Source organism: Phyllostomus discolor, chromosome 4 (genome assembly GCF_004126475.2).
Source record: "Phyllostomus discolor isolate MPI-MPIP mPhyDis1 chromosome 4, mPhyDis1.pri.v3, whole genome shotgun sequence".
Lineage (NCBI taxonomy): Eukaryota > Metazoa > Chordata > Mammalia > Chiroptera > Phyllostomidae > Phyllostomus > Phyllostomus discolor.
Genome location: NC_040906.2, coordinates 108,584,388 through 108,606,788, shown reverse-complemented (window position 1 = coordinate 108,606,788; position 22,401 = coordinate 108,584,388). Strand labels below are relative to the sequence as shown.

General features: G+C 49.8%; 2 protein-coding genes and 1 pseudogene across 5 annotated transcripts in view; 2 read left to right on the top strand and 1 right to left on the bottom strand.

Annotated features, from left to right (window-relative positions):
* The window catches only part of LOC114493931 (patr class I histocompatibility antigen, A-126 alpha chain-like), a 189,334-nt gene extending 188,024 nt beyond the window's left edge, over positions 1-1,310 (top strand). Inside the window, exon 8 of the mRNA XM_036024009.1 lies at positions 888-1,310. Within this exon, the coding sequence (XP_035879902.1) occupies positions 888-892 (5 nt within the window). The 3' untranslated portion in view covers positions 893-1,310. The remainder of the gene's footprint in view (positions 1-887) is intronic.
* The window catches only part of LOC114490215 (patr class I histocompatibility antigen, A-126 alpha chain-like), a 223,389-nt gene that overhangs the window by 81,556 nt on the left and 119,432 nt on the right, over positions 1-22,401 (top strand). Inside the window, exons 6-9 of one of the 4 annotated variants that reach the window (XM_036023999.1) lie at positions 1-83; positions 519-551; positions 685-732; positions 888-1,310. In XM_036023999.1, the coding sequence (XP_035879892.1) occupies positions 1-83; positions 519-551; positions 685-732; positions 888-892 (169 nt within the window). In that variant the 3' untranslated portion in view covers positions 893-1,310. Of the gene's footprint in view, positions 84-518; positions 552-684; positions 733-887; positions 1,311-22,401 lie in introns of those variants that run through there. The other 3 variants (XM_036024003.1, XM_036024000.1, XM_036024002.1) reach the window with 3 other exon arrangements.
* On the bottom strand, positions 20,064-21,359 carry LOC114494944 (annotated as a pseudogene).

Genomic DNA, 22,401 nt, shown 5'->3' with positions numbered 1-22,401 from the left:
CATCATCATCGTGGGCATCCTCGGTGGCCTGGTCCTGCTTGGAGCTGTGGCTGCAGCTGTGATGTGGGGGAGGAGGCGCTCAGGTAGGGTGGGTGGGGTCTCATTTCTTGTCCCACCGGGGGTCTCAAGCCCAGGAGGCGTGTGTCCCTCGTCATTAAAGGGAAGCATGGTCTTCACTCATGTGCTTGCCAGTCTGGGGCCCTGCTGGCTACACTGACTGGTTAGGAAGGCACGTGTGAGATAAGGGACAGATTCATCACCCTGATGACTCTGGGGATGGGGACCTGCTTCCCAACAGTCCCAGGTCCAAGGGGAGGGTCCCTGCTGAGGACAGACCTGCAGGAGGGCGGTGGGTCCAGTCCCTGCACATGAACTTCCCTCATGTTTCCCGATCCTGCCCTGGGTCTGTGGTCAGAGTTCTGGAAACTTCTTCCCTGGGGTCCAGCACTAGGGCTTCCTTTAGGACCTCAGGGCCCTGCCTCCTCCCTGGTGTCTCACAGGATGTTTTCTTCCTGCAGGTGGGAAAGGAGGGAGCTGTGCTCAGGCTGCCAGTGAGTATGGAGGGGGGACCCCTGAGACCCTCTGTTGGTGTAGACGGGAGACCAAGGGGGACCTCCCCCGATAGTTTCTCCTTTGCTTTCCTGTCCTGGGGCTCTGACCACATCCTGTTTTGTGCCACCCCAGGCAGTGACGGTGCCCAGGGCTCAGATGTGTCTCTCATGGCTTCTAAAGGTGAGGCCCTGACAATGGGAGGGTTGGGGCAGAGGGGACGGGACTGGTTAATGGGGGGACTCTCTGGGACATGGTGAGCATGAGGTGGGCTCTTGGACAATGTCACCACCTACAGCAACTGATGGACGTTTCTTCACAATTATTTTCTTCTCCAGCGTGAGGCAGCTGCCCTGTCAGGGAATGAGTGATGGAAGGTTCCTCTCACACACACACCTGCCAGCCCCTGTTTGTGACTTCAGGGACATCTCACTTCTGCTTCTGCAACTGGCATCTGAATGTCTGTGTTCCCATCAGCATCTTTTGAGGAGGTGGGAAGCTGGCCCACCCTGCCCACCAGCCCCCTCCCCACACTCCCCTGCTCCAGCAGGGGGGACAGGCCCTCCCCTCCCCTCCCCACCCCTCCCCTCCCCACCCTGTCTGTGCTTCCTGGTGCCTGAGCTGCACCTTCTCACTCTCTTGTTAAAATGAGGCTCTGGATATAAATTTGTTTTTTCAATTCTTGCCCTGAGTGGTTGATGTGTTAATTAAAAAGCTGAAGATCCTAAATTTTGAGAGGAAATAAATGGAATCATCAAGAACTTTCCAGAACCTTCTGTGTGTTTGCAGCGCTGAGTGTGTGGCAGGGACAGGAGGGTCTGTGAGGACCGAGTGTGGTCGGGGCTGTGCCTAGTCAGTGCTCAGTGCATTGTGGGCTTTGACATGGTCCCTCCTCCACTGGGTCACCCTCTGCCCCTTTGTCCTGTCCCTTCAGTAGAACCTTGTCCCAGAAGGACCTGGGATCACAGGAACCAGCATCACCCGGGCCTTGTAGACTGTCCCAGTGAAGCCCGTCTCCAGGACCGCGGGCAGCGAGGGCTGTGTGAGGCCGGGTCAGCCGAGGCTCAGGCCTGGGTCGGACCCTCAGCCCATCTTCTGGGTCTTTATTTGTTGCTTCTTTGTTTCTGTAGAGCAGCAGGACTGCGTTTGTCCTTGTTAGGAGTCCTGGTCTCATTCTCCTCTGGGTGTCCCCTGTCTGCCAGCAACAGGGGTGTTTTGCCTGTCACTGTCTCCACCAGGCCCAGGGGTCCCTGCACACAGGAGTCTGGGGTGTGGAGAGATGAGTTGTCAGACTCGTCCTGCTGTTGCCTCCTCTAGGGCTTAGCCGATCTTTCATCTCGTCCTAAACTCTCAGAGGAACCCGGTTCTGGACTGAGCAGAGCTGGGATCCCATCATTTCCCATCCTAGATCAGTCCCCATTGGAATCCTCCTCTGCTCACCCGCGCCCTCCCCCTGCCCTTCACTGTAGTGCTGGCTGCGGTGCACACTCCGGGATGCACAGAGCAGGGTCTGCTGTGGACTCGGGGGAGCAGCTCTGTGGGGAAAGTGCGGGGGCATCGATGTCGGTGTGAGTGCACATGGTGTGGTAGCTGCCACGGAGAAGCTGTGGTTGAGGCCACGTTAATACAGTCACAGCCTGTAGCACAGGGAGGTGCCCTGCCCTGACCATCTGTGAAGCAGTGCTGGCTGTGTGACAGATGTGTGGCACTGGGTTTGCATGTGGGGACGTCACTGAAGCACAGTCGGGATCACTGCCAGCCTCATGGGGCCCGTGCTGTGTGGGGAGGCAGAGGGCGTGAGCACAGCACACAGGGAGGTGTGTGTGGGAGGGGGTGTGGTCTGGGAAGACAGAGGTGATGGTGGTCCCCAGTGTGGGCTGTGGGGACAGGGAAGGCGGCTGCTTGATGTGGGTGCTGTGTGGGCCTCACTGGGGAGGTGGCCTTGAGGGGAGATTTGAAGGACATGAGGCATCACCCACCAGATGTCGGGAGGAAGTTCTGTCCAGGCAGGGGACCCTCCAGTGCAAGTGCCCCGGGGCAGCGGTGTGTCTGGAGTCTGGGGAGAAGGAGGAGGGGTGGGGGTCAGTGTGGGAATGGAGCAGGGAGTGAGGGAGGCGGGAGAGAGGCACGGCCAGACCACGTGGGCCTGGAGGACGTTGGAAGGGCACGACTGTGCTCTGAGTGAGGGGGGGGGTCAGGGAACAGTGTAGAGCAGGAGGGGACATGGCCTGATGTCCCCTTTAGTGGGTCCCAGTGGCTGCTGTGCTGAGAGCAGACTTGGGAGGCGAGGGAGGCAGTGTGGACGCAGGAGGGGTCTGTGCCAGGCTCCAGGCTGGGGATGCTTCCTGGGGTGAGGGCCAGGAATAGTGGGTGTGGGGGGATCCTGGATGCCTTCTGAGGGGGACCTGACAACATTCCTAATGCTTAACCTGGGGCACGAGGGAGAGGAGTCCAGGTCAGCAAACATCTCAGAGGACACGAGCAGAGAGATGGAGTTGTGTCAGCAGAGATGGGGAGACCCTGGAAGCAGCGTATCTGAGGGGATGTCACAGACGTTCATTGTCAGAGACGGTGGAGCTGAGACGTCTGTGAGAGATCCCAGGGAGTCGTCCGACTGGCAGGTGGACCGCTGAGTCTGGAGATGAGAGATGTGCGGGCTGCACAGATAGACTCTGGAGGCCACACACAAAAGTGCTATTTAAAGCCGTGAGCACGGGCAAGGTCACCAAGGGGTGACAGCTACAGAAGACGAAGGAAGAAGGAGGGAACCCAGGGCCCCAGTGCTGAGCGATCTGAGTGGACCGCATGCCAGAGCCGCCTGCACAGTCTGTCTCCGAGTTTAGTAGGCTGTTGAGCACTGAGTCCCAAACTTTCTTGTGCCCACAAATTTCCTGCACACTTTGTTAATACTCAGAGAGTCTGGGGCAGAGAGTGGGATTCTGGATTCATAACCAGGCTGGTGCAGATGCTGCTGGCCTTCAGGTCACACGTTCAGCAGCAAGAACCCAGACAGGACCCCACAGGGCTGTGCGTCAGCCTCGCCTGCAGGGCTTGTCACACGGGTGATCCCGGACTGGGGCCTGTTCCCCTGAGACATGGGTCTGGGAGAGGCCTGGGGTTTGTAAAAAGCCCCACGAGCCATCCTGGGGCTCAGCCAGACCAGGACAACTGAGGTCAGTGACACAGCTCAGGGTGGGAGGAGTCTTCAATGAACATTTAATGTTTTTTTCCTCAGAAAGAAAAGGGAGGACATATATTGTCATTTATTAGACGTGATATTGGGAATTACAGTTGTTCTCTCCACCACGGGGTACCGTCAGGTGAAAGGTTTAGGAGGTGGCCCCGGGTCAGCATAATAAAATCTGAGTGAAATCTTCCCCAGATATATTTCTTGGAGTAAATAATGGAATCCTAATTTCTTCTAATTTAGATATAAAGCAGTATAGTGGGTTCTAATGCTATTTTGGGGAAAGCTGCAAAACACACTAGAGGCCACACAGCCAGGAACAGCCCACAGTCCATCCTGGCCCTGCTGCTGGGCACACATGTCACCACTCACCCAAGTGACTCTCCTGAGGTGGGACCCTGGGCCCCGTGGCTCGGACTGCTGTTTCTGCTGCTCGGGCGCCAGGACACTGTTGCTGCCACTCCCACCACCCTGGCCGAGTGCCCTCTGCACAGTCCCAGCCTCTCTGTGTCACCCCGTCCTGAGTCAGAGTCTGGGATGTGGTCACCTGACTGGTGGAGCTTTGTGCTGTGTCCAGATGCATGAATGTCGGGGGCATAGGTTTCCCTCTTTCATGGAGGGAGGTGGTCTCTGCCTCCCACCCAGACTCTCCTTTTTTGGAGAGCACGGTTATTAACGTTCTGTGGACGGTGAAGCAAGGAAGGGCCTAGAACAGAAGAAACAACAGGAGACTCTGTGGGGCTGCTGTCAGCTTACTGGGGAGTCAAAGAAACGGGGGCCTTGGGGACAGTCGGGGGTCAGCCTGGGATGAGCTTCTGCTGCCCAGCCATCCCCTGGCTGCAAGTCTCCTGGGGTCCCTTAGAGTTTAGGACATGCCCACCTGTGGGGGAAGGAGGGGGAAAGGGAAGCACAGTCCTGCTCCAGGGAGGGAGGGCGTGCCCGACAGGACCCTACTGTGTGGAACCTTCCCCTGAAGGAACAGAGCTCAGGGGCTGGGGGATGGAAAAGAAAGAGACATTTCAGTCCTTGGAGCAAAGGTCTGAGGCTGGAACTTTCTGGTGCTTTGCAGGCACTCGGGTTTGGCTGCAGGAACACGTGACCAATAAATGACGTCCCAAGCAGAGGGTCTCTCACCTGCTCTTCCTCTGCGTTTCTCTGTGGGATGGTGAGGGGTGTTTTCCTCCATTCACCCACTTCTCTGATTCTCAGACACCAGCTGTGTTTCCTACAGTTTAGCTCAACTCTGACGTGAACTTCCTGGAGTCAGCCTCAGGCCCCACATGGTCAGGGTCTGTCCCACAAGACTGCCCTCCCCCTCATAGCAAGTCTCAAGTTCAGGCCTTCCTTTGTGTTACCTGCTTGTCTGTCCGACTTGCCTACAAAAAGTAGGGGGTCCCCATCAAGTTAATTAATTTTCTACATCAACTCATGAAACTCAGGAAAATGCTGTGTTTACTGAACATTTTATTATAAACAATACAAGTGAGCAGTCAGCTGAGGAGGGACATGGGGTGAGGTGGGGAAGGGTCCCGAGTGCTGGAGCCTCTGTCACCACGGAGTTGGAAAGTGTCACCCCCAACTCCCAGCATGGGGAGGGGTTCACTACTTCAGAAGCTCTCTGAAGCATTATTAGGGGGGTTTATGGAGGTGTCACTATGTAGACAGATTTGACTAAATCCTTGGCTATTAGTGATTGAATTGGGACCCCAGCCCCTCTCCCAGAGGCTGGGCAGTGAGGCTGAAACTTCTGACCCTCTGATCAAACTTGCTCTTTCTGATGACCGGCCCCCATCCTGAAACTGTCCAGGACCCTCAGCCAAGTGCCACCTCATTAGCATCCTTGTCACTCAGGAGATTCCAAAGGTTTTAGGAGCTCTGTGCTGGGAACCAGGGACAAAGACCAAGTATAATCAGACCTCAGTTCCTGAATGTCTCCCATCTCGAACGATTCAATCTGTGACCAAATTGTTTACCAAAAATATGTTTTTGAACAAAAACAAAGTTTTTGTTCTTCACTTGACAACCCTTTCAGGCTGATACCTATATGATCGGTTGCCTGTATGACTGGAATCTCAAACAAACTGCTTCTCGAACAGAATTCTGGAATGAATTAAGTGTGAGAAGCGAGGTTTTGCTGCATTTCTGTATCAGACCGCAGGTCTCTGACCGCAGACCTCTGACCGCAGACCCGTGAGCAGGAAAGGGCATCGTAACAGTGAGGTGATGCGGGCTCCCGGCCAGAGCCCCTTCAGTCCCGACGACGAGCCCAGTCCGTCCTCCGTGTGAGTGTGTTCACACGGCCCGGACGTTTATGGAAATTGCCCAACAGTTTGCATCAGAGGGAGGTTCAGAGTAAGTCATAATGTGACATCAAGGCACAACTCCCAGCACGGCGAAAATTAAACTCAGACAAAGTCAGTCCTTGGCAAGAATTGGAACTAATTCTCTCTCTTGTTATTGCTAGTGCTCGAGTCAGTTGATTCAAATAATTTGAAAATATGAAACACTTCATTTCCTCATACAACCAAAAGAAGGTTGACAACCAATCTAAAAACAATAAACAGAAAATCAAAATGTGCCACAAAGAAGTGCCAGAAACTCAAGATGCATGGAACTCTGACAACCAAGGAGTTAAAGAAACATTCCCCCAGACCGGCAGGTGGGGCAGAGCTGAAGGCGAGGCGGGGCTGGCTGAATGGGAAACTAAAGACTCCGAGCTGGCTGTACACTGCTGTGGGGGTTACCATGGCAGGAGAAGCTCCCAGCCTCAGATGGGAGAGCTCACTGGAAATTGGGGCTAGAGACCAGAGAGTGAGCGGCATTGTTCCCCCATAGACCCCTTCCCCACAGACAGTTTTACAACCTCCAGGACAACTTTAAATGTCCAATATCTGAATCAAAAGAGTGCCAGAAGGAGCAGAACAAGAACAAGAAGTTGAAAATTCATTTGAACAAATAACGAAGGAGAACTTTCCCAGTCTGGCAAATGAAATATATTTCCAGGAAGTCCAAGAAGCCCTGAGAATCCCAAAGAGAATGGACCCAAAGAGGAACACACCAAGGCACATCATCATTATGTTATCCAAGATTAAAGATAAAGAGAGAATCCTAAAGGCAGCAAGAGAAAAGGAGACAGTTACCTACAAAGGAGTGCCCATAAGACTGTCAGCTGATTTCTCAACAGGCACCTTGCAGGCAAGAAAGGGCTGGAAAGAAGTATTCCAAGTCAGGAAAGTCAAGGACCTACATCTAAGATTGCTCTATCCAGCAAAGCTTTCATTTAGAATGGGAGGGCAGATAAAATGCTTCCCAGATAAGGTCAAGTTCAAGGAGTTCATCATCACCTTATTATATGAAATGTTAGAGGGACTTATCTAAGAAAAAGAAGATAAAAAACTATGAAAAGTAAAATGAGAACAAACTCTCCGCAACTGAACCTAAAGAAATGAAAACAAAAACTAAGCAAACAAGTAGAACAGGAACAGAATCACAGAAATGGAGATCACAAGGAGGGTTATCAACTAGGAGGAGTAGGGGGGAGAATGAGGGAAAAGTTACAGAGAATAAGAAACATAAATGGTAGGACTTCCAGTAGGATGGAGGCATAGGTGGACGCACCGGACTTCCACGCACAAACAAGGTTAGAACAACAACAATTTAGAGACAGAATAACAAATAGAACTGACAGAGAATTCTTCTAAATGGAAGTTGGACAGCCAAGAAGTTGAAGTAGGCCTGTTCATCCAGACTGGTTGGAGGGCAGAGAGGAGAAGCTGGGCGCGGGTCGCGGCGAGGAGAGCAGAGAGAGTTGGGTGCATAAGGCAACTGGGGGCATGTAAGGCATCTGGGGTGCGCAAGATCACAGTGGGTGGACCCTGAGTATGCAAGTGGCAGCTGGCAGACCCAGTGAGGCAGCTATTGTGGACCAGGGCAGAGCGTGCAAACCAGGATCCCAGAGAAGGGACTGAGGTCCCATGGAGAACAGAGCCCCTGCCCCCACATACAACATCACAATCTAGTGACTGGAGTGCCCAGCCCTGGTGAACACCTAAGGCTCCACCCCTCACCGTAACAGGAGCAACCAGACCCCCCCCCCCACACAAAAAATAGAGAGAGAGAGTCAAGTCTCAAACAGAAGAACAGATCAATGCCCCAGGACTCATCATTTTAAGCGACTAAGAGATAGCCAATCTATCAGATGCACAGTTCAAAATACTGGTGATCAGGAAGCTCACAGAACTGGTTGATTTTGGGCGCAAATTACACCAAAAAATGCAGGTTACCATGAAAGAAATGAAGGAAAATGCATAGAGAACCAATAGTGATGGAAAGGAAACTGGGACTCAAAACAACAGAGTGGACCAGAAGGAAGAAAAAACAACCAAACAGGAAAGAATGGAGAAATAAAAATTCAAAAAAATGAGGAGAAGCTTAGGAACCTCCAGGACATCTTTAAATGTTCCGACATCCGAATTACAGGGGTACCAGAAGGGGAAGAGGAAAAGTAACAGATTGAATACATATTTGAACAAATAATAAAGGAGAACTTCCCCATTCTGGCAAAGGAAATAGACTTCCAGGAAATCCAGGAAGCTCAGAGAGCACCAAAGGAGTTGGACCCAAGAAGAAACAGACCAAGGCACATCATAATTACATTAGCCAAGGTGAAAATGAAGGAGAGAATCCTAGAAGCAGCAAGAGATAAGCGGACAGTAACCTACAAAGGAGTTCCCATCAGACTGTCAGCTGATGTCTCAAAAGATACCTTACAGGCAGGAAGGGACTGGAAAGAAGTATTCCAAGTCATGAAAGGCAAAGACCTACATCCCAGGTTACTCCTCTATCCAGCAAAGCTTTCATTTAGAATGGAAGGGCAGATAAAGTGCTTCCCAGATAAGGTCAAGTTAAAGGAGTTCATCATCACCAAGCCCTTATTTTATGAAATGTTAAAGGGACTTATCTAAGAAAAGAAGATTAAAAAACATGTACAGTAAAAGGACAGCAAACTCACAATTATTAACAACCACACCTAAAGCAAAACCAAAAGAAACTAAGCAAGCAACTAGAACAGGAATGGAACCACAGAAATGTAGATCACATGGGGGGTTAGCAATAGGAGAGTGGGAGGAGGAGAGAGGGGAAAAGGTGCAGAGAATAAGTAGCATAGATGGTAGGTAGAAAATAGACAGGGGGAGGGCAAAAATGGTATGGGAAATGTAGAAGCTAAAGAACTTAGGACACATGGACATGACTAAAGGGGGGCATGTGGGTGGGAGAGGGTATACAGGGTGTAGGGGAGTGAAGGGGGAAATGGGACAACTGTGATAGCATAATCAATAATGTATAATAAAAAAGAAAAAAAATTAAAGAATATTAGAAAGAAATAAGTTTAAATTTTACCTGACAGTAAGTTTCTGAAGATTTTCTAATTCTCTTAGAGCAGAAGGAAGAGATGTCAGCTGATTGTCATGTATCTAAAAGTTATTAAAAGAGTCAATATCTTAGTCCATAAATTAGCCACATATTAGCTTTTTCATTGTACACAATTCTTCAACAATAATCCTGTTCTTCTAATTAAATAGCACCAAATTGGGTATTGGTAATTTGCTCTGTGTATAGAAGAGGAAAACGAGTTTGAAATTGATCAAACTGCTGTTCAGATATCATGAACTTATGTCATCACTATTAAATATTACAATTAAAAACAAAACAAGAAACCTAAATGGTAGGTACAAAACAGGCAGGGGGAGGTAAAGAATGGTGTAGGAAACAGAGAAGTCAAAGAACTTATGTACATGATCCATGGACATGAACTAAGGGGGGAATGCTGGAGGGTTGGGGTGGTGAAGGGAGGAGGGGGGATAAAGGGGAAAAATTGGGAAAACTGTAATAGCATAATCAATAAAATATACTTTAAAAGTGAATACTTGGAACATGCTGTGGTGGGACTTACTGCAGCCAAACGTTCACTCACCCCAGGACCCAGCACGTTACTTCTAGCTGCACACCCCGGGGACGTGCACACATGTGTGTGCTGAGTAGTGGGAAGAAATTACTCATAGCAGCGCGATTAGTACAATCTGGGTGTAACAAATGCCCGTGAGCAGCATAGGACAACGAGTGTGGGCTGTTCACACAATCGCACCCCGTGCACCCATGAGCGTGAAAAAACCACAACCGCACAGGCCGTGGGCACGGGACCCGGGACAGGACGCTGGTGGGAGCCGGGTGCAGAGCGGAGTCCGCTGGGATGTCCCGTCCTCCGAACAGCGAACAGAGCTCACCCACCGTGTCAGACACCCGGAGAGCGGCCCCTCGGGATGGGGGGGTTTGTGACTGAGTAAGACCCAGGAGGGCCCCCTGGGCGCTGGGAGTGTCCCTGGGTGTTTATCCCAGCGCTCCCTCTGTGGGAACCCACTGCCCACTTGTGACTTGTCCCCCTCTCTCTCTGTGGGTGTGGTCCTTCATGAAAGGATGCTTTTCTGGGTTTTTTAATTAATTCTCTCTAAGCCAACATAGAATGAGTGTTACTGAAAACTTTTAGAAATGCTGAATTGAAATACCCACTGCAAGTTATTAAAATCCAAGGAGACAAATTTCCGTGATGGAGACAGAAGGAGAGAGTCCGATGGGAGAGCATGAGCCTGGGAGCTGACGCCCAGATGGCCTTGGGAACCGCGGTCAGCACAGGACCAGGAATCAAACCCCAGCAGCCCCTGGGAGGGAGGGAGTGTGAGAGATGCCTCTGAGCAGTGCATGAGCAACCCGTGGACAGTGGCTAGTGGGCTGGCTGGCTGGTCAGGAACTTGAGGAAAATGACCTGGGAGCTGAGAGGTGGAGGAGAGATGTGCTCGGGGACCCCTTGCCGTGGGCGGAGGGGGTGGAGGTACTGGAGTGGGAGGTGCTGCCAGCAGAGGGTGTCTGGGGAGGGCGCTGCTTGTACTCGGGTGGGGAAAGGCCTGGACGGATGGGGTCACTTAGCCTCTCCCCAGCAGCACGGGGCTGCTCATGGGGCCCCTGCACACTGTGCCCACAGGGCGGAGCCACATGGGCTCGGCACCGGGGCTCCCACTCACTGAGGCTTATCTGGTGGCTGCCTGCTGACGGCCCCGCCTGCTGGAGCAGCTTGTTCTGCGAAAAGAGAAATAACACAGGTGAAATTGATTAAAAACAACGCAGAGGTGTCTTACATAAATACGTCACTGCAGGTACAGGAGGGATTTAAACAACCCTAAAACTAGGAAGAAATTATGTCAATGGGAAAGACTGCAAAGAGAGAAGGTAAAGCAGTTTAAAATTTCTACTTTCCTTCAACTGTATTCGGAATCTATTACCGGTAAGTTCTACTAAACCTTCAAGGAAGACCTCTGGTCCTCTATAGAATACTCAAGAGAATGAGAATTATGGGGAAAGCCAACAACTCATTAGTTAGGCATGAATAACATCAACCCTGAAGCCACTTAGGGAGCAAATACAAAGAAAAAGCAAATCGTATTTAAGAAAGGAGATGTGAAAATTCTGAGAAGACATAGCAGGCTGTATCTATCAATGTCCTACAGAATGATTAAACATCGTGTCCAGATCAGGTGTCCCGTGAGTGCAACCCACCACTTAAAGACTGAGAGAACAGGGATGACCGTGTCTCAGTGAGTGGGAGTCACGTCAGCGGGACCTCAGTTCTCCATCCGACCCACACTCCTCAGTCACATTCACTCCGAAGGACCCAGGGGACCAGATCAGCCTCTTTCCCCACGTCCGGGATTGTCTCTTCATGGCAGATGCATGCCTTTGTCACCTCCGCACAGTCCCCTCTACTGGGCACGTAACACACTCACAGGCCCCAGGGACTAGGGGTGGGACGTATTTGCACATCCATTCTTCTGCCTGCTACAGCGTATTTGGGGACTCAATGGAGAGGTTTAAGATGTCTAGTTAAAGTCCCAGAGGTGAAGAGAGTACATGGAGGGGGCGCTGTTGGAAGGGATTATTGCTAAGGATTAAGCAAATGTTTACAGAACACTTTCAATACAAAGAGATCTACATAGATTCATATTTCACTAGAACATCAGACATACAGACAAATGATGACCTTTCCCGGTCTCCAGGATGGTGGTCCTGCAGGTCCCTGGGGGGGCTGGATGGCAGCTCTGATGATGTCCTTGGTGATGCTGAGCTCCCCTGTGGCTCAGGGCAGCGACCCCCCAGGTGAGGGCAGAGCTGCTGCTCTTGGAGTCCCTGCTCAGGGGAATGACCCCTGGGGCTTTCCCACGTGGGCCCCACCCACAGAGAGGCCCTGGGGGTCCGACATCGTTCAGGGCCACGATTCCCACCAGAGAGACAAGATCAGTGTGTGTGTTTCTGTTGGACACTGTGGTACCTGGTGGTCTGGATGGATTTTGGAGGGACAAGGTTCTCACGGGGGGCCAAGATGACATTTCAGGTGTACAGCATGATGATTCCATATTTGTATATATTTTAAATGATCACCATAAGTCCAGTTAACATCTGTCATCATACATAGTTATCCATTTTTTTCTTGTGATAAAAACTTTTGTTCCTCTCTTAGCAACACCTGAAACTAATGTAATGTTCAGTTTCAATTTTAACTAAAAAAATACAAACCCCAAAAAACAAAAATGTAAAAAAAAGACACTTCAACATCAAAGATCCGAAGGGGAAGCGACGGTCACTCGGCCGTGCCCAGGGTCCCAGGACCGCTCTGTGAAGCCAGGGCTCCAGGTGGAGGCCCTTCCATGGAGCTGGGTGGGGCCCATCCCAGGGCCAGTGATGGCCACAGGGCCAGAGGGGGGCAGTGAGGATGAGCTGAGGTGGAGGACAAGAGGATACCGGCTGCGCCCCCACGCCCTGAGCCCCCAGACCAGCCTGGAGGATGGAGTCAGAGGGAGTGAGACACAGGAAACACCTCCTCCCCAGGCTGCCCCTTATGTGACATTGAAGTTGATGACTTCCAGGTTCCTGTATCAAACCCTCATGGCCCCTCTGACCTTCTAGTTCCAGTTCACCACCATGATCACGCAGAACAGACCGGGGATGTGGTTTGTGTTAGAATTTGCCGATTGAAATTGATGTGCATCCATATTCCCACGCTTTGCTCTGGGCCCCGTACCTTGTGGGAGAGGCAGGACCTTAATCTACGGCTGGGATTAGACACGAGTAAGCCAGCTAAGACACTAGGCGTCTCCAAAGGTGGCTGCGAATGCTTCTGCAAGAAGAAGGCGGTGGGGTGGGGGGTGAATAAAGTAAATCCTGGAAGGTCCGGGGCAGGGGGGTCCAGTGGACACAGTGCGGGGGGCACTGTGCTGGTCCTTCTTTCGGAATCAGCCCCGGCTGGGATGCCTCTGTGCCCTGGAGAGGGCTGTGGTGTGGAAGGAGACATCGAGTCCCTAGGGCTTGACACCTTTACTGCGGAAAACTCCTGCACAACAGGGGTCTGGTGGGAGATGGGCCTTTCCTGCTGCCTGGAGCAGGAGGGGGCCCGGTGGTCAGGGCCCAGCACAGTTGGAATCTGGGTGAAATAAGAGAGGGGGTCTAAGGAGGGGAGCCATGGCACAGAGGTGATGTGAGGGACACGTCAGGGTAGACCAGCCCCACAGGGGGCCCGACCCTCCTTGTTCCCTGTACCCCTGATGTAGGTGGGGAAGCGCCCAGGTGGAGCCCAGGTTCTCCAGAGCCGCCCCCTGCAGGGTCCCAGCCGGCAGTGCCCCACCCACAGGACAGGCCCAGGACGTGAGCTTCTGGGGAACTGGCGGGGAAGAGGGACCAGGAGAGGGCCCTGTGGTTGCACACAAGCCACCAGCCCCATCCAGCTAGGACAAACACAGGTGTTCACCATTCTCTGGGGTTTCTCAGACAGGATGCTGTGTGGGCAGAAGGCCCAGAGGGGACTGGGGCTCACAGACCATGCGGTGTCACTACACTTCAAATTTCAACAATTACTGAGCACTTTCTATGTGTGAGGACTTTGAAGGTTGCTAAGAGGGAGTGAGATCACAGACAGACAGCAGTTGGAGGGGTGTTTGGGGACATCAGTCACTAGTGATGAGCACAGAGATTCAAAGGGACTTGAACTTTAAAGTAGAACTGACTCTGGGGTCTCCCCTGTGTCCTCTTCTGTCACAGAAGCTCGTCACCTGCAGCAGGACACACAGGGGGAGGGGAGGTAGGACACCCAGAGCAGCACTGGTCCCTGTCCCTTCCCTGTCCTCCCTCACAGGAAAGAAGGGGACTCCTCCACCCAGGAGAAGGTGTCTCCCCAGCAGGTGCTGCTGCCTGCAGATGATGAGGATTAGGGAGAAGTCAGGGGCACCCTTGGGAGGTGCCACCCCCTACCCCCCAGGTCTGGATGGCCTGCCTGATCAGATGCTGCTGCAGACGGTGAGGCCCAGCAGTGCGGTGCAGAGAGTGGAGGGAGGTCCGGGTCAGGCTCGGGGAGAGGCTGCTCCTTAAAGCAGCTCCAGGGGCCATTTGCCCCCAGGCCCGGGGTCCTCATCTCAGCTGACAGCTCCCGGACTCTAACACTGTTAGCCATCTCCTCCTTCCTGAGATTCCCACTCCCTCGACGTTTGTGAGGAAACATTTTTCTAACTCTCCTGCCTCCCTGCCCTTTGGAGTCTCTGAGCCCCTCTCTTCCCGGCCTTCTGTGCAGTCAGAAGACCAGCAGGGCTGCGGGGGAGTCACTGACACCTGGTCTCGGCTCATGGCTCCTGTGCAGTGCGGGCAGCGGGCAGCTCTGTGGGTCAGTCCCTCTGGAGCCGGCTGACAGGCCTTCTTCACATCCACTCCCCTCATCTCCCAGCTCAGGGGAGGGAACCCAGGGACCCCCACACAGCTCTCCCTGACCCCTCCTGGAAACAGCACGTCCCTTCACACATCTCACTGTCCCAACAACTCACATGGGTGTGTCTGACTTCAAAGGAGCTGGAATCTCTGGAGGTAGTAAGTATTCAATGAGCATGTATTAAATAAGTAATAATTACTCACTGGTACGAGAGACATGTGCGGGGGACCTACTATGTACCAGGACCTATGCTAGGCATTGTGGGTAAAAGGAGCTTCTACTTCCTGAGAAGTTCACCAGTCACCTGCGGGTCAGGAGAGGACCTCTGGGTGCTGGCGGGGCCCCTTCCTGACCCGGGGACTGGCTCCATGGTGTCTGCTTGGTAAGCACGGGCTGCACATTAATGTCTGTGAATTTCCTACACGTGTCGTCTGTTCACAGTAGAAGGGTTTAAAGAGAGAGGTAGAGGGGGACCTAAGTAATTTGAAGCAAAAACAAGAAGCAACAAATCAAGCAGAAACATTGAGTTTTTACGGTGGTTGGAATAAAGAGCATTTAGATGAAATAATTACTAGGACTTGTGCAACTGAAGAAAAATTAAAGGACAAGAGAGCAGAATGAAAGATTAAACAATAGGAAATATAACAGAAAAGCAATGAAACATGAAGACCAGACACAGATGTTCTGATATCTGGATGACCAGACACCTAAAAAGTAGGAGAAATAGTAAAGGGAGATGAGATCCGGGGAGAAAAGAGATTTCAGGGTTTAGAGAAAGATGAAATTGTTTAGTTTGAAATGTGCCTTGGGTGACAAACAGGTTTTTTTGAATACATACTTTAAAAAACACACATCTCTAGATACATTATGAGGAAACTGTAAGGACTCGAACGACAAAGTTCTGAACCCTCGCAGAGAGCGCCCTTCCCTGATAAAAGCACGAGAACCAGACACACGTCGTTCTCATCAGCGCAGCTCTCACCGCCTGCGGACTGTGGGCGCTGCTCCCACAGAGGGAAAGGAACTTTCTGTCCCTGAGTTTGTACCCCAGCAAATGGTCGTTTTAATACAATACAGAGATATTGTCAAACATCTCAACCTTAGACACTTTGCTATTCAAAGAACCACTTTAAAATGCTTTAGAAAAAGCTCCCCCCACAGGAGAGAAACACATGCAAGAGGGTACTACAAGAAATGTGGAAAATGAGAAAGATCAAATAATTTAACAAAATTTATTGTTATCTTTAAAAGCAGAGACTAAATTTTTAAAAAGGGGCAAGAGAGACTGTGTTTATGACCCAGCTTATAACCCAGTGATTCCACTGCTGAGAATTCATCTGAAGAATCCAAAACACTGATTCAAAAGAATATACACACCCTCATGTGCATTGCCGTGTTGTTTACAATGGCCACAACTCAGAAACAGCCCAAGTGCCCATCAGCAGATGAGTGGATAAAAAAGTCAGTGGTACATTTACACAATGGAATACTACTCAGCCATAAAAAAGAAAGAAATCTTACCATTTGTGACAGCATGGATAGACCTGGACAGTGTTATGCCAAGTGACATAAGCCACAAAGAAAGACAAGTGTGACATAATTCCACTCATGCGTGGAATCTAATGGAATAAAAGGACTAACAAACAAAACAGAGACAGACTTGTAGACACAGAACAGACTGACAGCTGTCAGAGGGGAGGGGGTTTGCAGGGCTGGGTGAAAAATGTGAATGAATTAAGTAGAAAGAAAAAATCTCATAGACACAGACAACAGCGCGGTGGTGACCAGAGGGAAAGGGGGAGGGGGAGGTGAAGAGGGTAAAGGGGGGATAGTGGTGATGGAAGGAGACTTGACTCGGGGTGGGGACCACACAGTACAATCTGCAGATGATGTGTGACAGAACTGGACACCGACACCTATATAATTTTATTACCAATGTAATAACTTCAATTAAAAAGCCCCAAAACTAAAAATGTAGTTGATATCAACATAGCAGAGGTGGAAGGTGGTGATAAAGGGGCAAACAAAAGTACAGCAAAGTACTGGTCATTTTCGTGGAGCAGGGAGAGTACAGGGTGTCACCGGTTCTTAAAGTCAGTAGGGTACATAAACGTAATTACGGACATTAGGTTAAGAAAAATCATTTTATGAGTACAATTAGAACACACAGCCTATATAACAACAGAACTTGGTCTATCATTTAGAAAATAAGAAATGGGAAAAATGAATAACAATAGAGTATATTAAACAAAACATTTTAATAATATGATGGCATGGTTTTAATATAATGGCAATTGCTAATTGACTGAGTTAACCAATTAAAATGAAGTAACTCTCAGATTGTATTTTCAACAAGAGCTAACAAAGTCAAACATAATAAAGGAAATAAGTAGAAACGTTGAAATAATGGGAAAAGCCATTTCAGGCAGACCTCAAACAAACATAGCTGACAGAAGAAATCTAGTACCTGCCAAAAAAGAAATGAAAAACAAATGAAAAACTATTATAATCATGAACAAACCTAACCCTGGAAATAAAACTTCAAAACATAAGAGCAACAAATAACAGAAATGTGGAAAAGACTAAAAATGAAAAATCTAAAATTTTAGCTGAAGACTTGAACATATGCTAAAAAACTAAGGCTGAAGCAGAGAGAAAATAAACACAGCTATAGATGATCTAAGTAATAAAATTAAAAGAATCAGATAATTAGTCCCATAGAGATGAATACAACCAACAAAAGAGTATAACACACACACTATTTTCAAGCACACAAGGAAAGTTTTTGAAAACCTAACATTTACTAAGCCACACAGGAAGCCTTGGTGTGTTCAAATTAATCAGTATCACATAGACTTTGTCCACAATGCAACTGAATTCTAAATCAATTTTTTAAAATTAATTAATTAAATATAAATGATGGAAGACTCCATTCTCAGGGAAAGTGTGTGGGTGGAAGGCTGTGCACAGAAGGGAACGTCTAGCTATTCAACAAATTCACTGGGACAAGGAAGCGTGAAAGTGAATGAGTCATCATGTCCATGAGGATGGAGAAGCAGAAAAACAGCAAAGTGAAGTAACACGTAAACAATAAAGACAGGACAGAATTCAATGAAACAGGAAAAATAGGGAAGATGAACAAAATCAGGTTCTGATTCAATGGAAAGTTTAAAGAGGTTAATAGACCTCTGGCCAGACTGTCAGTGAAAATATAAGAATGAAAAGGAGAAATCATTATACATATGGGCCATTTTAAATGAAACAAAAACTTATGATAAACTAACTCTATGCCAATGCCTGAAATTTTAGATAAGATGGATAAATTTCTAGAAAGCTGTAGAGGTCAGAACTACAGGAAAAATAGAAACCAAACTAAGGTAACGATCATCAGGGACAGTGACCTGAGCGGGAGAGAACACCTCCCCGAAGCCCCGCCCCGAGCACGTGGCGGGTGGGCTAGCCCAACCTCACTTCAAAGACAAGTCGTCCCTCCTCTGTCAGTGCCGCTCTGGAACACAGAGATGAACAAAGGCTTTCCAGGTCATTCTGTGACCCTGGGGCACCTCTATTTGCAGAGACAGCTAAGGGCCATGCAAGAGAAGAAAAATAACACAGTAACGTCATCTATGTCACTGAATCCAACACTGTATTACAAAAGTAATTTGTTTTGAGCACCTAAGAGTTACCCTAGCCTAGTGTGAATGCCTGACAACAGCTTTGTATATCGTAATGTAAGTGCCTGACATTCAGCTTCAGTCTGTGGAGCATCTATTCAAAACCACCCACCTCAGATGCACACACTGTCAGCAACACGACCAGGACTAGAGGCCGGCTGCTGCACCCAGGAAGCCCCCCTTTAGGAAGCCCTTGGTGACCTAGATGACTGACTGCTTGAGGGACCTTGTTATTGCTTTAACTCTGGCTCTATTGTTTTATTGTTTTTTATTTTTTTGTTAAAAATTTTATTTATTTTTGGAGAGGGAAGGGAGGGAGAAAGAGAGAGAGAGAAACATCAATGTGCGGTTGCTGGGGGCTGTGGTCTGCAACCCAGGCATGTGCCCTGACTGGGAATGGGACCTGTGACACTTTGGTTTGCAGCCCACGCTCAATCCACTGAGCTATGCCAGCCAAAGCTTGGCTCTGTTGTTTTACATTCACCAATAAAGAGTGAATCAGGAAACCCTAGGCCACCTACTCCCAACCCCAATAAAGGAAGACCCCCTCGTGTCTCTCTCTCTCCCTTTCCCCTCCCTCCCTCTCCCTGTGCAGCCCTGGGCAGCTACCACAACCCTCCAGGGCCTGTCAGTAATAAATCTTGTTTGTCAAGAGTCCCCTAAAGGTCATGGCTGAGATGCATCTTATAATCATAACACAAACCACAAGGGCCAGTCCAGCTACAACACTGGCTCTGCTTCGGGGAATGTCTCGGGGGGGGGGGGGCTCCACAAGAACTGGGCGTCCAGGTGAGGGCTCTGGTCATTCACCGCTGATGGCCTCACCATCGACAGGCTGAGACCTACAGAAAAGCCCAGGGTTGCAACAACGGTTCAATGTCAAGAGAACTAAAATGTGACCCCAAATTAGTAAAACAAAAAAGAAAATTCATTTTAATGTCCACTGATTTCAATTCAATAAATGAATAAACAAAATCTGATAAATTCAGCACATGGTAAAGATTACAAAACAAAAATCTACAGCAAATATATTTTTGGAGAAATTAGATGCATGCCCTTTGAGATTATACAAAAGGTAGAATGTCCCATATTACACGTGTGGGACCAGCATCAGAGGTTCTGGACATCCTTATGAGAGCAGAAGGAAATCAAGGTGATGAAGATTGTAAGGGAGGGAGATACTGGCTGCAGATGATAAAATTGACGTATGGACTAAGTCTGCAGCTTCTGGAGCTCCAATGCCCAAGTTCAAATCCAGGCTTTGAGCTTTCCAAGTTGTGTGACCTTGGACAGATTCTTTCACCTCTCCACATGTCTGTTTCCCTGAGTGCATCATGGGAAATAATGGTACAACGTCCAAACATAAGGAAGTGAATACACGAGAGACACACAGAACAGAGCCTGGTTCAGAATCAGAGCCTCAGCTGACTTGCTTCCCCGTGGCATCTGTTGTCTCCCTCTAGTTCAGTGACCAAACACTGTAGAAGTGTCTCTCCTGCCCATCTGTCACACAGAGCTAGCTCAGACTTGTCCTATGCGGTTCCTAACCAGACCCAGAACCAGAGTTTAAACAGTGGATGCATCCCTTACCAGTAACACATGTGAAACACCACTCACGAGTAACCCCTGTGAACCTTTAACTGCTGCCCCTTAATGCCCCGCTCCCAACCCTGGATCCCTGGAAACAGACTTGAACCGCCTCCTGTCTCCATGCCAGTGACCCACAAATAAAGCCCTTTCTTCTCTTGAAGGCCGGTGCCACGGTGTTGGCTTCTATGTGGTAGGGCAGCAGGCCCTTGTTCAGTAGCTCATGCCCCTCCCCACTGTGTCCCTAATACCCCCCACCTGGGGTGACTCACAGGGGTCCCTGCACCTGGGGGTGCCCTCGGGTCTCCCAGTCTTCAGGACAATGGTGCCAGTGATGATCCCCGCCAGGCCACCACCAGGCCCAGCACACAGACCACAGTCTCCTCTCAGGTGCCTGGATCCGCTCCTGGGCCTCTGGGGCACAAAGGAAAGATGGAGTCAGAGGTGCAAAGAGCAGGACTGGCCCCAGGGGCGGGGCATTAAGAGTCAGAAACCATGAGATGTGAGGTTTGGAGAAAGTGACAGTAAAGCACGGAATTAAGGAAAGTGGGTACCAGGGAGAGACAGGTCCTGGGAGCACAGATGGTGTCAGGATGGCGTTGGCAAAGGGAGGGGCTCCTACCCCAGTGCCAGAGGAGTGGCCCGTCCAGGCCCCAGTGCTCCACCCACAGTCGGAGACGTGGTCTGCTGAGGGCACCAAGGTCAGGGAGTGGAACTTGTGGAATCTGAGTGCTGTGCTGGGCGAGAAGATGGTCTCAGCCACCCCTTTGGCCACGGCCTGCCCATTGTGCAGCCAGGTGACACTGAGCACAGGTAGAAAGAACTTGTCCACGTGGCAGATGAGAGTGTTGGGCTGACCCAGCTCCATGGGCTCCTTGGGAAGCATAGTCACCTCAGGGGGCTCTGAGAGGGGATGGGACCTGGTGAGTCTACCACCGTCGTCTGCATCTCAAAGGCCCACCTCAGGCCCAATATTCTCCAGATGAGCACCCACCTCTGTCAGGCCCACCCTTTGCCCCCAGGGCTCCCAGGTCAGAGTCACAGCTTCTCAGTCTCCTGACCTGGCCTCCCTCGTCCCAGCCTCGTTCTTGGTAAAAGGAAAATGCCTCCCCTGATGGGCTAAGTGCCCTGTTTTGTGGACAGAATCCTGCCCACTCTCAGGGGTTCATCATGAGTGGGCATCTGGCTCTCTTCTCCCCCATGTGGCACAGGGGCTCCCCCACCCTGAAGGGGGGCTGGAGAGGAGCCAGCAAGGGTAAGTAGCACCATTTGAGCCCCTGCCGTGGTTGGACGGTTGGATCAGGGTGTTCACGTTCCTTCCTGCCACAACAATGTCAGCAATACCCGCCCTCCCCGAAGCATCACAGTCAAAGGCGTGAAGAAACTTCGGCAGATGCCAGACAGTCTCCTTCGTATCCAGGTCCACATAGAACTGCTTGTCCTCGTCACATTTGCGCATGAGCTCCACGGAGGGCCTGTGAGTCTGGACAAACTCGGCTGCACTGACACGGGGTCCGCCGCATGAAGTACAAGAGGGGAGGTTGGTGGATGGGGGAATAAGTAGGAAAAGTGAACCGAATACAGAAAGCAAGTAGGTAAAGGAGGGTCATTGGCAACATGAAGGAAAAACACAGAATGTGAGAAAAGCAGCATGAAAAAAACAAATGGGAAAAACAAGAAGAGAAATGACTTCTTGAAAATTGAGGTTGCTTCTCTTGTCCCTGAAGACGTAAACATCCGTCACCCCAGTACAATGATAATAATGTTGAACACAATAATAAGACAGTGTTTACTGAGGACTGACCATTAGCTCGACTTGTTCACTGAATCTTCACTCTGCCCACCCCCAGGTGCAGCATTATTTTGCTCATTAGGGCGCTGACCACAGGGGTTAGGTAACTGGCCCAAAGTAACACAAAACCCGGTAGATGCAACATCGAACCCCCCCACACACACACACCCCACCCCACAGTCTCTCAGGAGCCTCACAGGACCACAGAGGAGGCCACAGAGTGGGGCAGGGAGAGGGAATAAAGATGTTTCAGAGCGGAAAGTTGTCTAAACAGTGAAAGAAATGAAAGACCCTCCGGAGTTTTGGCGCTATATGTAGAGTCCAAGTTACTTTCTTTATTTAATAAAAATGGTAGATTATGTAATTTTGCTCACAACACTCTCATTTTAGGCATATTAAATTTAACAATATGCCCTGGCTGGCGTAGCTCAGTGGATTGAGCGCGGACTGGGAACCAAAGTGTCCCAGGTTCGATTCCCAGCCAGGGTACATGCCTGGGTTGCAGGCCATAACCCCCAGCAACCGCACATTGATGTTTCTCTCTCTCTCTCTATGTCTATCTCCCTCCCTTCCCCGCTAAAAATAAACAAATAAAAAAATATTTTAAAAAAATTAAAAAAAAATTTAACAATATTACTATTTACACACTCACAAATTTTGTTGAAAATATGTGTTTAGCCACAGTTGCCATTGGAAAGGAAGTTGTTGCATTTACAACACCTCTGGGACAGTATCTGAGTTTGAGCTGATGCGTAAGAAGCAGCAAAAGGTTGACAACAAAAAAATCTATTAGTATTACTGTAAAACAGTCAAA